This window comes from Dipodomys merriami, unplaced genomic scaffold, assembly GCF_024711535.1.
Source record: "Dipodomys merriami isolate MVZ:Mamm:240054 unplaced genomic scaffold, mDipMer1.0.p SCAF_19, whole genome shotgun sequence".
NCBI classification, from domain to species: domain Eukaryota; kingdom Metazoa; phylum Chordata; class Mammalia; order Rodentia; family Heteromyidae; genus Dipodomys; species Dipodomys merriami.
The window spans coordinates 16,450,945-16,464,508 of record NW_027203270.1 but is presented as its reverse complement, the minus strand read 5'-3'; the positions used below and the strand labels follow the sequence as shown (position 1 = coordinate 16,464,508).

Below are 13,564 nucleotides of genomic sequence, written 5' to 3'. Positions count from 1 at the left end.
TCACTCTACCACTTGAGCCACAGCACCCACTTCCACCTTTTTCTTTTTGCTTATGTGGTGCTGAGGAATCAAACCCAGAGCCTCATGCATGTGAGGCGAGCACTCTACCACTAAGCCATATTCCTATCCCGGAACTACTGTTTTTTGCTAGCACCTGTTACTTGATGATAAATGAGTAGGTGATTTTATCTTTCCAACTTCAAATGAGGGCTGGGACATGCCTCAAGCGGTACAGCACCTGCCTAGCCAGTTAGAACATTTTCATCAACCCAGGAAAAAAAAACCTCTTAGTCATTAGCACTCACTCTTGATTTCTTCTCCCAAGCACCCTGAGGCCTGTATCTGTAGATCAGCATGTTGTGGGCTTTCCATATAAATAGAATCATACACTCTGGCCTTTTGTTTCTGACTTCTTTTATGGAGATACAAATATTTCAAGGTTCATCCATGTTTCTTTTGGTTGCCAAGTAATATTCCATCATATGGCTATAACACATGAATTAACCTGCTCAGCAGCTAGTAGGTGTTGGTGTTTTCCACCTCTTGGCTCTTAGCAGTGGTACTCTAGCATCCATGTACAAGGTGATCTTTGGACCTAGGTTTTTGTTTATCTTGGGTATAGACCCAGGAATGAAACTGGATCCAATAGTAGATAGCTCTGTGGTTCATTGGTTTAGGAACTGCCAGATAGTTTTCCCATGTGACTACTACTTTACATTCCTGTAAACAGCAATGCATTAGCATTCTAATTTTCCACATCCTCGTGGATGTCTTTTTTCATTATAGCTTCCTAGTAGGTGGGAAGTAGCATCATATTCTGGTTTTGATTAGCTTTTTCATGATGGCTGACAGTGCTAAGAATCTTTTCATGTGCTTATTGGCCATTTCTTTAAAATCCTTTGGCAAAATGCCTTTTAGATCCCTTGCCTCTGACCCTCCCCACCTTTTTGCAGTGCTGAGCATTCAACCCAGTGCCTTAGATGTGCTTAATATCCTGCTTTACCACTGAGCTCAGGCCTAATTGTCTTTGTTGTTTTTTTCTTTTTCTTTTTTTAATATTCTGAGTTCTCCACTCTTCTTGTCTTTTTTTTTTTGGTCGGTCATGGGGCCTGAACTCTGGGCCTGGGCACTGTCCCTCGCTCTTCAGCTCAAGGCTAGCGCTCTACCACTTAAGCCATAGTGCCACTTTCGACTTTTTCTGCTTATGTGGTGCTGAGGAACCGAACCCAGGGCCTCTTGCATGCAAGGCAAGCACTCTACTACTGAGCCACCTTCCCAGCCTTCTTGTCCATTTTTAAATTGGGTTATTTTGCGGGGCTGGGAAGGTGGCTCAGTGGTAGAGCACTTGCCTTGCATGCTCGAGGCCCTGGGTTCGATTCCTCAGCACCACATAAAAAAAAAAGCCGGAAGTGGCGCTGTGGCTCAAGTGGTAGAGTGCTAGCCTTGAGCTGAAGAGCTGAGGGACAGTGCCCAGGCCCAGAGTTCAGGCCCCACGACCGGACCCAAAAAAAAAAAAAAAAATTGGGTTATTTTGCTTATTAAGTTGGAAGGTTTCCTTATATATCCCAGATACAAGTTCTTTATTAGATAATAATTTCTGAACATTTTTTCTCATTCTCTGGGTTGTCTTTTCACTTTTTAAAATAATGATACTAAGGTTTGAACTCAAGTCTTTTCACTTACTAGTCAAACATTCTACCTATTGAACCATGCCTCTAGCCCTTTTTGCTCTGGTTATTTTCAGGGTAGTCTCACTTCTTGCCTTGGCTGCCCTGGACTGCCTCCTCCTTCATGTTTCCCTCATAGCGAGGATGGCAACTTTTTTTTTTTTTTTTGGTCGTGGGGCTTGAACTCTGGGCTGTCCCTGTGCTCTTCAGCTCAAGGCAAGCGCTCTACTGCTTGAGCCACAGCGCCACTTCTGGTTTTCTAATAGTTTATTGGAGATAAGAGGCTCATGGACTTTCCTGCCCTGGCTGGCTTTGAACTGTGATCCTCAGATCTCAGCCTCCTGAATAGCTAGGATTACAGGCACGAGCCACCAGCACCTGGCTTGGGATGACAACTTTTATGGTAGACTGGGTCTTGTGAACTTTTTGCCTGCCCTGGCTTCCAACTGTGATCTTTTGGATCTCTGTCCGCTGAATAGCAAGATTACCAGCAAGAGCCTGGCTTTGTTTGTTTTAGTGCAGGCTCTGGAGCTTAGAACTTGGGATGTGGAGGCTGCCTTTGAGTATTTTTGCTTTAGGCTAGCACTACCACTTGAGCCACAGCTCCACTTCTGGTTTTCTGGTGGCTAATTGGAGATAAGAGTCTCACAGACTTTTCTGCCCAACCTGGCTTTGAACCACCATCTTTAGATCGTAGCCTTCTGAGTAGCTAGGATTAGAGGTGAAAGCCATCAGCATCTGGCTTTCTTGATGTTGTCCTTTACAATGCAGAGGCTTTTGATTTTGATCAAGTCCAATTTTATCTTTCTTTTTAGTTGTTCTTTTTTTTATTTTTTTAAATTTTTTTTTGGGTCCGGTCGTGGGGCCTGAACTCTGGGGCCTGGGCGCTGTCCCTCAGCTCTTCAGCTCAAGGCTAGCGCTCCACCACTTGAGCCACAGCACCACTTCTGGCTTTTTTCTTTTTGCTTATGTGGTGCTGAGGAATTGAACCCAGGGCCTCTTGCATGCAAGGCAAGTGCTCTACCACTGAACCAACTTCCCAGCCCCTTTTTAGTTGTTCTTGTGCTCTTTGTATTGTATCTAAGAAACCACTGGCTAATCCAAATTAATGCAGATTTACTTCTATGTTTTCTTCTGGGTTTTAAAGTTATAGCTCTTACACTTAGGTTGTAGATCGATTTTGAGTTCATTTTTTTTTTCTTTTTCTTTTTCTTTTTTTTTTGGGAGGGGTTCTGGTTGTCGGACCTGAACTCTGGACCTGGGCGCTGTCCCTCAGCCCTTCAGCTCAAGGCTAGTGTGCTCTACCACTTGAGCCACAGTGCCACTTCTGGCTTTTTTCTTTCTGCTTATGTGGTACTGTGGAATCGAATCCAGGTCCTTAGGCATGCAAGGCAAGCACTCTACCACTGAGCCACCTTCCCAGCCCCGAGTTCATTTTTTTCATATGATATGAAATAAGGATGGGTTAAATACTTAAGTATTTAAAAACCAAAAAATACTAGAAGAAAACATAAGTAAATATTGATTTAATCTTTGGGTAGATTTCCTGTGCCATGGTATCAAGACAGAAAGCATAGAGGAAAAGCAACAGATTGGGCTAATATAAAAAGGTAAAATTTTTTATATTTAATCACAAAGATGAAAGGTAAAGTCTCTAGGGAGGAATATTTGCATGAATGCATTTGTTTAAAGTATAACATTGTACTGGCTATGATTTTTAAATCTTAAGACTAGTGTAATGTTTAGAAAATAAAAGTAGATTTAAGCTTTGCTACTACAGCTAGATGATACAGAGACTTGCATCTTAAGAGATATAAACATTTTCACCATGACTTTGTTGTTGTTCAGGGGGTAAACTCTAGAAATCCTCGAAGGCCTCCACCTAGTTCTGTCAATACAGGAGGAATCACAGAGATCATGGCAGAAGGTGGTGAATTAGAGTTTGTTAAAAGGATCATCCATGACAGTTTACAACTTAAAAAACGATTAAGGTAAGTTGGCTGTTACAATCAGAATATTTGTCTTTGTATAATTCCTAAAGAAACCAAGCCACCCAGAGGAAAAGTAGTCCTAAAGTCTAGAGAATAAACAACTGGCACCAGTGGCTCATGCTTATAATCCTAGCTACTCAGGAGGCTGAGATTTAAGGATCAGTGTTTGAAGCCAGCCTGGGCAGGGTAGTCCATGAGCCTTTTTTGTCATGGGACTGGAACTCAGAGCCTGGGCATTGTCCCTGAGCTCTTTTGATCAAGGCTAGTGTTTTACCACTTTGAGCCACAGCTCCACCTCCTATGATACGCTTATCTCCCATTACCCACAAAAAAGGCAGAAGTAGAGCTGGGGCTCAAGTAGTAGATTGAAAGCCTTAAGTGAAAAAACCTCAAGGACAGCACTCAGGCCGTTAGGTCAAGCTCTAGCACCAGCACCAAAAAAAAAAAAAAAGAAAAAAGGAAAAAAGAGATAAGAATGAAAAGGTAGTGAACCCTACATTAGGCAAAGACCCTTTTTCTTGCTTGTTTTTTGTTATTATTTTTTGGTTTTTTGTTTTGGTGGTACCTGGGTTTGAAAAGAGGGCCTCACCAATTGCTCAGTGTTCTTGTTTTGCTGGTGCTCTATTATTTAAACCATCAGTCCCACTTACAGGTTAGTTTGGAGATGCCCAGGCTGGCCTTGAGCTTCAGACCTCCAGATCTCAGCCTCATGAGTATCTAGGATTGCAGGCATGATTCACCATTGCCTGGCCCTGCTTTTGATAATGCTCTCTAATTGATGTGTGTTTCCCTAGTCATCTGTACGCCACAGATAAAAAGGAGGAAAATACCATATGATTGTATTGCTCCCATTAATATGGTCCTGTGATGGAACAAAACTGTTTAAATATGGCTTTTGATGAGAAAACAGATGGATTCAAATCTGTCCTGTGAACCAGAATAAATTTGTTGCCTAGTCCTTGAAGCAATTTATGTTCTTGGAATCAATCTTCCAAACAGTGACAGATGTGAGGACAAAGAGCTGTCAAGAACCTAATGAAGGGAAACAGATCACTAACCAGTGCCCAAAGAGAATTAAAGCTATTCTTTTTCAAAAGCTAATTATTTAGGACAACACACCTGTCATCAAGCAGCATAAGGTACTGAAAAAGGGCTGCTGTCTCTCTTGACTTAGTACCCTGACACATTGTCAACTTGATGGCTAATGTAGTTCAATGCTGAAAGAGTTTTTAACCCTAGAATTCAGCTTTTGTGGGGGGGGGAGAGAGAGAGAGAGAGAGAGAGAGAGAGTATGTGTGTGTGTGTGTGTGTGAGGGGGGGGAGAGTGTGTATGAAATACACATAACATTATCATCCCCCCTCTTTTTTTTTTTTTTTTTGGTTGGTTGTGGAGCTTGAACACCCGGGGACTGGGTTCTGTCCCTGAGCCTCTTTGTGCTCGACTAGTTGAGCCACAACACCACTTCTGGCTTTTTCTGAGTAGTTTATTAGAGATGAGAGTCTCATGGACTTCTCTGCCAGGTGTGAGCCACTGGTGCCTGACTACATTTACTACTGTCTTAATAGTTGTGCTTTGTGGTGCTAAAGATGTAGCCCAGGACCTCATATATGCTAGACAAGCACCCTACCTATCCTGTCCCATAGTTTTATTGGTATATAGTTTAGTAGTGTGAAGTACGTTCACATTGTTGCACAACCAGTCCCAGAACTCTTCATTTTCCAAAGCTCTGACTATTCTGTTCCTTCCCTCTTCCCAGCCACTGGCCCCACATTCTACTTGCTTCTCTATGGATTTGACTTCCTTAGGGGCCTTTGCCTGTAATCCTAGCTGCTCTGGAGGCTGAGATCTGAGGATTGCGGTTCCAAGCCAGTCCAGGCAGGACAGTCTGTGAGACTTTTTTTTTTTCCAGTTCTGGGGCTTGAACTCAGGGCCTGGGCACTGTCCCTGAGCTTCTTTGGCTCAAGGCTAGCACTCTACCACTTGAGCCACTGCTTATGTGGTACTAAGGAATAGAACCCAGGGCTTCATATATGCTGGGCAAGCACTCTACCACATTCCCAGCCCCTGTGAGACTCTTATCTTCAGTTAATCACAGAAAAATCTGGAAGTTCAAGTGATAGAGCACAAGCCTTGAGCAAAAGGAGCTCAGAGCACAAGCCTTGAGCAAAAGGAGCTCAGGAACAGCACCTAGGACTGGCAAAACAAGAATCATTCAGTGACTGACTTCACTTAGTATAGTTTTCAAGCTTCAGCCAATGACATAGCATGTCTCAGAATTTCCTTTTTAAAGATATAATATAAATTTTTCCGTGCATGTAAACCATATTTTCTTTGTCCATCCATTGTTGGATTCTTGTTGCTCTTGCCATTTGACTCTTGTGACTGAGTCTGCAGGAGCATGGGTATATAAATAGGGGGTCTCAAGACTGGCAGTTCTTGAGCCATCAGTTCTTCTGTCTGTATGCCCAGATGCACATTGCTGGAGAGGGAAGATTTTTTTTTTCCCTATAAGTATCTAAAGCTGCTTATTTTAAGCACACTCGCACACACCTAACTCTCACTGAGGCCAGCCTGGGCTACTTAGTGAGGCACTGATCTCATGCCTGTAATCCTAGCAACTCAGGAGGCTCAGATCTGAGGATTACAGTTCAAAGCCAGCCCAGTGTATCACTGAGTTTATTTAAATGTTTGTGAAAGCAGCTTGACTATTGTGATTTGTCCCTTAGAAAGTTCCATATTACTGTTGCCAGTAATTGATTTTTTTTTTTTTCTCCTTATCGTGGGGCCTGAACTCTGGGCCTGGCTGTTCCTCAGCTCTTCAGCTGAAGGCTAGCACTCTACCACTTGAGAGTCAGCCCCACTTCCAGCTTCTTCTGCTTATGTGGTGCTGAGGAATCCAACCCAGGGCCTCATGAATGCAAGGCAAACACTCTACCATTGAGCCACCTTCCCAGTCCAAGCTTGATTATTTTTTAATAGAATCTTATACTTAATACCTAGGCTAGCCTGTACCATGATCCTCCTATTTATATACTTCCTATATAAGCTGGATGGCAGGTATAGCACTACTTTGGATAACATTAACTTTGGTTGAAGTGGAGTCTTAACAAACTTTTTGTCCAGGCTGGACTCAATCTGAGATCCTCCTGATCTCAACCTCCTGAATAGCTAGAAATAGTCATGAACTATTGCTCCTGGCTTTCTACTTACTAACACACACACTCACTCACACACACTCCCCGCCCCTCCCCCCTTTGCCCCCCAAGGATTTAAACTCAGGGCCTTCTTTGCATCAGCTGATACTATTTGAGCCACACTTTCAGCCCTTAATAAAGGTTTTTTGGGAGTTTTTTTGCCCGGTGTGGGTGGGAGGTTGGTGGTACTGGAGTTTTGAAGGTGGTACTGGTGTTTGAACTCAGGACCTCATGCTTGTTCATCTTGCTTGCTTAGCTGGTGGTATACCATTTGAGCCATGTCTCCAACTTCTGACATTTGAAAGAAATGGAGCCATCTGGAAAATGAACTGTAGATGGCTCTTTTCAGCTACAATCTTCTTGAGCTCTTTTTTTTTTTTTTTTTGGTCCGGTCCTGGGGCCTGAACTCTGGGCCTGGGCGCTGTCCCTCAGCTCTTCAGCTCAAGGCTAGCACTCTACCACTTGAGCCACTGCGCCACTTCCAGCTTTTTTCTTCTTGCTTATGTGGTACTGAGGGCCTCATGCATGCAAAGCAAGCGCTCTACCACTGAGCCACCTTCCCAGCCCCTTCTTGAGCTCTTGTTTGTTTTTAGGAGACTTAAATAATAAATTTCCAATGTGTCCTGAGTTTTGTGAGCTGCTGATATCTTGCCAGTTTTCCCTTTTTGATACTCATAATTAAATCTTCATTTTTCCTTGACCTAAAGGATTTTTGGGTTTTCACTAAACTTGTGATTTTCATTGTTCTCTATTTTCTTTGTGTTTCCCCCTTCATTGTTTCTGTTCTAATCTTTATTATTTCCTTTCTTCTTAGTTGGATTTAATTAGCTCTTGTTCATTTGCTTTGCACCTCAAATCAGCTGACTCTCCTGAGTTCCCATATCAGCCCACCAGGCTCATCAGGACTGCTATTCTGTTTGGTTAACTTTCCTTACACCTCAGCTAGTGCTTTACTTTAAGCAGCAAGTACTGGCCCCTGTAGGACTACCCTGGTTGGTTTCTTTTTCTGGGGTTGTGAGTTTGCTAGCAATTGTCCAGTATCTGAAAAACAGTTTCTATATATTTTGTTCAGTCTCTAATTGAAGAACAATTCCTGTAGAACTAATACTTTATGGGCTTAAAGTGCTACTTAGATTTTATATTTTGCAGAACTTTTTGAATAATCAGAAGAAATAAATTCTCTTATCTCTTTACCTTGCAACCAGTTTCCCCAACATCTCCCACTCCATTTTTGGATTAGTGTTTATATAAAACAGATTGATTCCATAATCTGTTGCAGACGTAATATACTAATGAACCTTAAATTCTGCAGATCTGGGCTAATAGGTGATCAGGCAGGACTTTATAAGTTCTCTTATTATGGGGTAGGGGTTGTTTATATGCATTTTTAAAATTTATTGATTAATTTCTGCCCTAAGGCTAAGTGGCCTTTTTTTAAAATTTTTATTTTATTTTATTTGTGAACATACTGTACAGAGGGGTTACAATTACATGGACAGGATAATGCGTACATTTCTTACCAAGCATTGCAGCCTTCTCCTTTGGTTTACCCTTCACATCCCTTCCCAGCCTCCCCCCTCCCCCCCAATCCCAATCCTTCTCCTTCTCCCCCCTTCCCCCCCCCCCCCCCCGCACCGACGTTGTAAAGCTCGTTTTGGACATGACAACTTGTACTTCTCATTGTTGCAACAGGTCCGCCTGTATCCTTAAACAACTGGTTTTTCCCCCATCTCCTCCACAAGTTATACTGACATCAAATATAGTGAAAGCAGGGGTTATACTGTGGGGGAGGGACATACAAAGCAACAAAGAGATAATCTTATAAATGCGTTAGAAACACATGCATGAAAGAAAAAAACATTAAAATACATATCTAAGGGTTCATTTTCCTGACATCACATTATCTGACCTTTTCCGCTTGACTCATACATATACTAGATATTGCAAATAAGGGAAACCATGGGACCTATGTTTCTTTGGGCCTGGCTTACTTCACTTAATATAATTTTTTCCAAGTTTTTCCATTTCCTAACAAATGGGGCAATGTCATTCTTTCTGATGGAGGCATAGAATTCCATTGTGTATATATACCACATTTTCTTGATCCATTCATCTACTGAGGGGCATCTGGGTTGGTTCCATATCTTAGCTATGGTAAATAATGCTGCAATAAACATTGTTGTGCTGGTAGCTTTAGTGTGGTCTTGTTTGTAAACATTTGGGTAAATGCCCAAAAGTGGGATTGCTGGGTCATAGGGGAGTTCTATGTGAAGTCTTTTGAGGAACCTCCATACTGCTTTCCAAAGTGGTTGAACAAGTTTACATTCCCACCAACAATGAAGTAAGGTTCCTTTCTGTCCATATCCCCTCCAGCATCTGTTGTTGTTAGAGTTCTTGATTTTTGCCGTTCTAACTGGGGTGAGGTGATATCTCAATGTTGTTTTGATTTGCATTTCTTTTATGGCTAGGGATGTTGAACATTTCTTCATGTGTCTATTGGCCATCCTTCTTTCTTCTTGAGAGAAGTTTCTCTTTAAGTCTTTTGCCCACTTAGTTATTGGGCAGTTGTTTCTTTGAGGATTTGTTGTTGGGGGGTTTAATTTTTTGAGTTCCAAGTATATTTTAGATATGAGACCCTTGTCCGTTGTATGGCTAGTAAAGATCTTCTCCCAATCCGTGGGCTTTCTATTGATCTTGCTAGCTATGTCATTTGCCCTGCAGAAGCGCTGCAACTTTATGCAATCCCATTTGTCCAACCTTTCTTTGATTTGTTGTGTTTCCGGGTCTCTATTCAAAAAATTTCGGCCTGAGCCGAGGAGACCTAGGGTTTCTCCTCTTCCATCCTGAAATGTTTTCAGAGTGTCTGCTTTGACTTCAAGGTCTTTGATCCATTTGGAGTTGATTCTGGTGCAGGGTGATATATAAGGATCTAGCTTTAGTTTTCTACATGTAGTTAACCAATTTTGCCAGCACCATTTACTGAAGAGGCTGTCTTTCTTCCATTCTATTGTTTTAGCTCCCTTATCGAAGATTAGATGGCTATAGGTCTGTAGGTTCATTTCTGGGTTTTCAATTCTATTCCATTGGTCCTGAGGTCTGTTCTTATGAGTGGCCTTTATTTTGAGTGTGACAGATACATCTTTTTCAGTCTCTTTTTAGACACTTAAAGCCTCAGTGTAGTGCAGAGGCTAAGTGGGTTGATGTTCTTCATGTTGCTTTGGGCAACACATTAAGCACATTATCTGCATTCCTTGTTATTGGCCCCCGCTACTGTTTTCATCTTGTTCCGTTGGATAATGCTTAGTTCAGAAGTGTCATCACAAACTGGCTGATTTTTTTTCTTAGATGGTATAGCTGTATGCTGGGGAAGAAATGCAGCCTGGCTCCACTAAAGAAAGAGCTTCGCATCCAAGGGGTAAGGCTTTGTTTGGCATTACCATTCTTTTTTTTTTTTCTTTTTATCATTTTTTTGGTCTGGTCATGGGGCCTGAACTCTGGGCCTGGGCGCTGTCCCTCAGCTCTTCAGCTCAAGGCTAGCGCTCTACCACTTGAGCCACAGCGCCACTTATGTGGTGCTGAGGAATTGAACCCAGGGCCTCAGGCATGCAAGGCAAGCGCTCTACCACTGAGCCACCTTGCCAGCCCCACATTATCATTCTTGAATAGCTACTTTTTTTCTTTTGAGACAAGGTCTTGCTAATAACCCAGGATTGTCTGGCCTCAAACTTGAAAACTCTCTACCTCAGCCTCTTGAGTGCTGGGATTGCAAGTATGTACCACCCACTATGGCTCTTTTTTTCAATTGGTCTTGAAGTTTGAACTCAGGGTCTAACACTGTTCCTGAGCTCTTTTGCTCAAGGCTAACACTCTATCACTTGAGCCACAGTGTCACTTCCAGTTTTTGAGAGTCCCATGGCAACTTTTATACCCAGGCTGGCTTTGAACCACAATCCTCATATCTCAGCCTCCTGAGTTGCTAGGATCACAAGTATGGGCCACCAGCTCCTGGCCTACTTGAATCTTTTTACAAATAATTCCCCAATTATTTCTTCCCCCTGTTACTTTCTTTCTCCTGTTTGGACCTTTGAGCTAGATCTGTAAATTCTAATGCATTACAAAAGGCAAAAACAAAACCAAACCAATGCATTCATTGTCAGGCAGCTATGTAAAACAATTTTTAAAAAATAATAGTGTTTGTTAACAAAAAGGACCAAGGGAAATAGGCAGAAACATTGATAAGCACTTCATTCAGTTTAATTGAGATTCTGTGTGTTTTGGTTTCAGGTTCCTAAAGTCACCTTCACTGAGTTCTGTCAAGGTCGGACAATGCGATGGGCTTTAGCTTGGAGTTTTTACGATGATGTCACTGTACCAGTAAGTAGAGACTTTGCTTCGCCTTCTCCACATGCCAGCACATGGTGGCCAGTGAACTAAATCTGCATTGTCCCATTTCCCTTAATATGCCCCTAAACGCTTATGGCCATAAACAAGACACAGCCCTAGAGCTGGTGTAGTGCAATGGAACCTTCCTCTGGGTTTATGCCACAGTGACCCTTGTTAAACAGGTAGAAAGAAACACATCTTAGGGATTAGAAATGCAGATAAGGTAGCCTGGAGGAACACTTGGAGGTATGTGATCCTTCTCCTCTGGAAAGGAAACTGAAATCTGTATCATTGCCTTTACCACTGCTCCTTTCTCAGAGAAGCAGCTTCCTGGGGCTCCTAGGGAATTTACAAGTTGCCAGTTGGTTGCTGCCTTCTCTTTTGTTCTTGCTCTTTCTCTTCCTTTTTCAATGTTGGACATTGAATCCAGAGCATCACATACACTAGACTATTGGTCTGCACCTGAGCTGCAGCCAGCTGCAGTGCTTGTGTCCCTCTCACATATAACTCAGGGATCATCCTGTTAGAGTGAGAGTGTCACTGGTACCGGGCACTGATGGTTCATACCTCTAATGCTAAACTCAGAAGGCTGAGTCTGAGGATTAGGGTTTGAAGCCAGCTAGGGCAGGAAAGCCTGTGAGACTTATCTCTTAACTGCCAAAAATCTAGAAATTGAGCTGTGGTTCAAAGTAGTAGAGTGCTAGCCTTGAGCACAAAAGCTCTGAGTTCAAGCCCTAGGACTGAAAAATTAAAAAATTAAAAAAGATTACCACTAGGATAGATGTTGAACAGTATTGAATGTGGATTATTATGCTGTTTTCTCTACTTTGTATTTATTGTTTTATGGAATGAATTTTTAAAAAGTAATCATTTCCAACTGTCCTTTGCACTATTGTACATAAAGAAAAAAGCCTAGCAGGGTGCTGGTGTCTCACATCTGTAATCCTAGCTACTTAGGAGGCTGAGATCTGAGGATTGCGGTTCAAAGCCAGCCTAGGCAGGAAAGTCTTTGAGACTCTTTATCTCCAGTTAACCACTAGAAAACTGGAAGTGGCACTGTGGCTCGAGTGGTAGAGCACTCACCTTGAGCTAAAGAGCTCAGGGACAGGGCCCAGGCCCAGAGTTCAAGCCCCATGACTAGTGCAGACGGACGGACGGACGGACGGACGGACAGACAGAGGCAGGCCAGGCAGGGTGGTACATGAAAAGCTGAGGCAGAGGATTGAGAGTTTGAGGCCAGCTTGGCTATATAATGAGACCCTGCCTTGTAAGAACTGTCTCATGGCCTCTTAGCTGGCCACCTGGGTGGTTTTCTGGGCTGCCCTGGGAGGCGGTGATAGAAACAGCATGTGTTTATTCTCTCTCTTCCCCCTTAAAGAAGACTTGTGTAGCTATGTCCATCCACAAGCTTAAGCTTGTGCACAACTAGTCAGTGAGTCCTTCTTCCCATGGTATGTGTATGAAGGCCTGTATCTGCTCCTGCATGCTTCTGTCCCTAGTCTGAACATCAGGATTGATCTGGGGACTCTTCTAAGATCTTAGCCCAATTTTTTGGTCCCTAAATCCATCTTGATGATGTCATGTTTCTGAGTCTCTCCCCCTACTCTCATAGGACAGAGGAGTAGAGGTATGTGGTACTCACCATGTTTCTGGTACTACCATGTTTCTGGAGACATCTGCTCAGACCCAGATGAGCCCAAGCCCATCCTTCACTCTGCAGCCTGATGTACTGCTGAATCACAGTCAGACCCTCTCCCAAGGTTTTGGGTTTTTTCTGGTTGAACTTTTTTCTGGCCTGAACTTTGGGCCTGGGCGCTGTCCCTCAGGTCTTCAGCTCAAGGCTAGCTCTCTACCATTTGAGCCACAGCTCCACTTACAGCTTTTCTGCTTATGTGGTGCTGAGGAATCGAACCCAGGGCCTCATGCATGCACTGAGCCACCTTCCCAGCCCCCCTCTCCCAAGTTTGAATGGCCTTTTTATGAAAACTTGATTCTCTTCGATGGTGCAGTAGGTGTCATTCATTGGTGCTAGGCATGATGGTGCATGTTTGTATTCATAGCACTTAAGGAAACTAGCACTTGGGTTGGAGGGAAGAAAGTTTAAAGTCTGCCTGGAGCTACATAGTAAGTTCAAGGCTAGCTGGAGCTATGTAAATAACAAGACCTTGTCTCATACAACACACACAAGAAAGAAAGGTCAATGATTAAAAGATGCCTCTACTTTTCTGTCCCCCTTTATCTATTTCTTTTTTTGGCGGGGGGGTCAGGTCGTGGGGCCTGAACTCTGGGCCTGGGTGCTGTCCCTCAGCTCTTCAGCTCAAGGCTAGC

At 43.0% G+C, this 13,564-nt stretch overlaps 1 protein-coding gene across 3 annotated transcripts in view; it reads left to right on the top strand.

Annotated features, from left to right (window-relative positions):
• Mettl16 (methyltransferase 16, RNA N6-adenosine) overlaps positions 1-13,564 on the top strand; it is a 53,325-nt gene that overhangs the window by 26,079 nt on the left and 13,682 nt on the right. For all 3 annotated transcript variants that reach the window (XM_070027501.1, XM_070027503.1, XM_070027502.1), the window contains exons 6-8: positions 3,516-3,658; positions 10,199-10,268; positions 11,138-11,227. In XM_070027501.1, the coding sequence (XP_069883602.1) occupies positions 3,516-3,658; positions 10,199-10,268; positions 11,138-11,227 (303 nt within the window). The remainder of the gene's footprint in view (positions 1-3,515; positions 3,659-10,198; positions 10,269-11,137; positions 11,228-13,564) is intronic.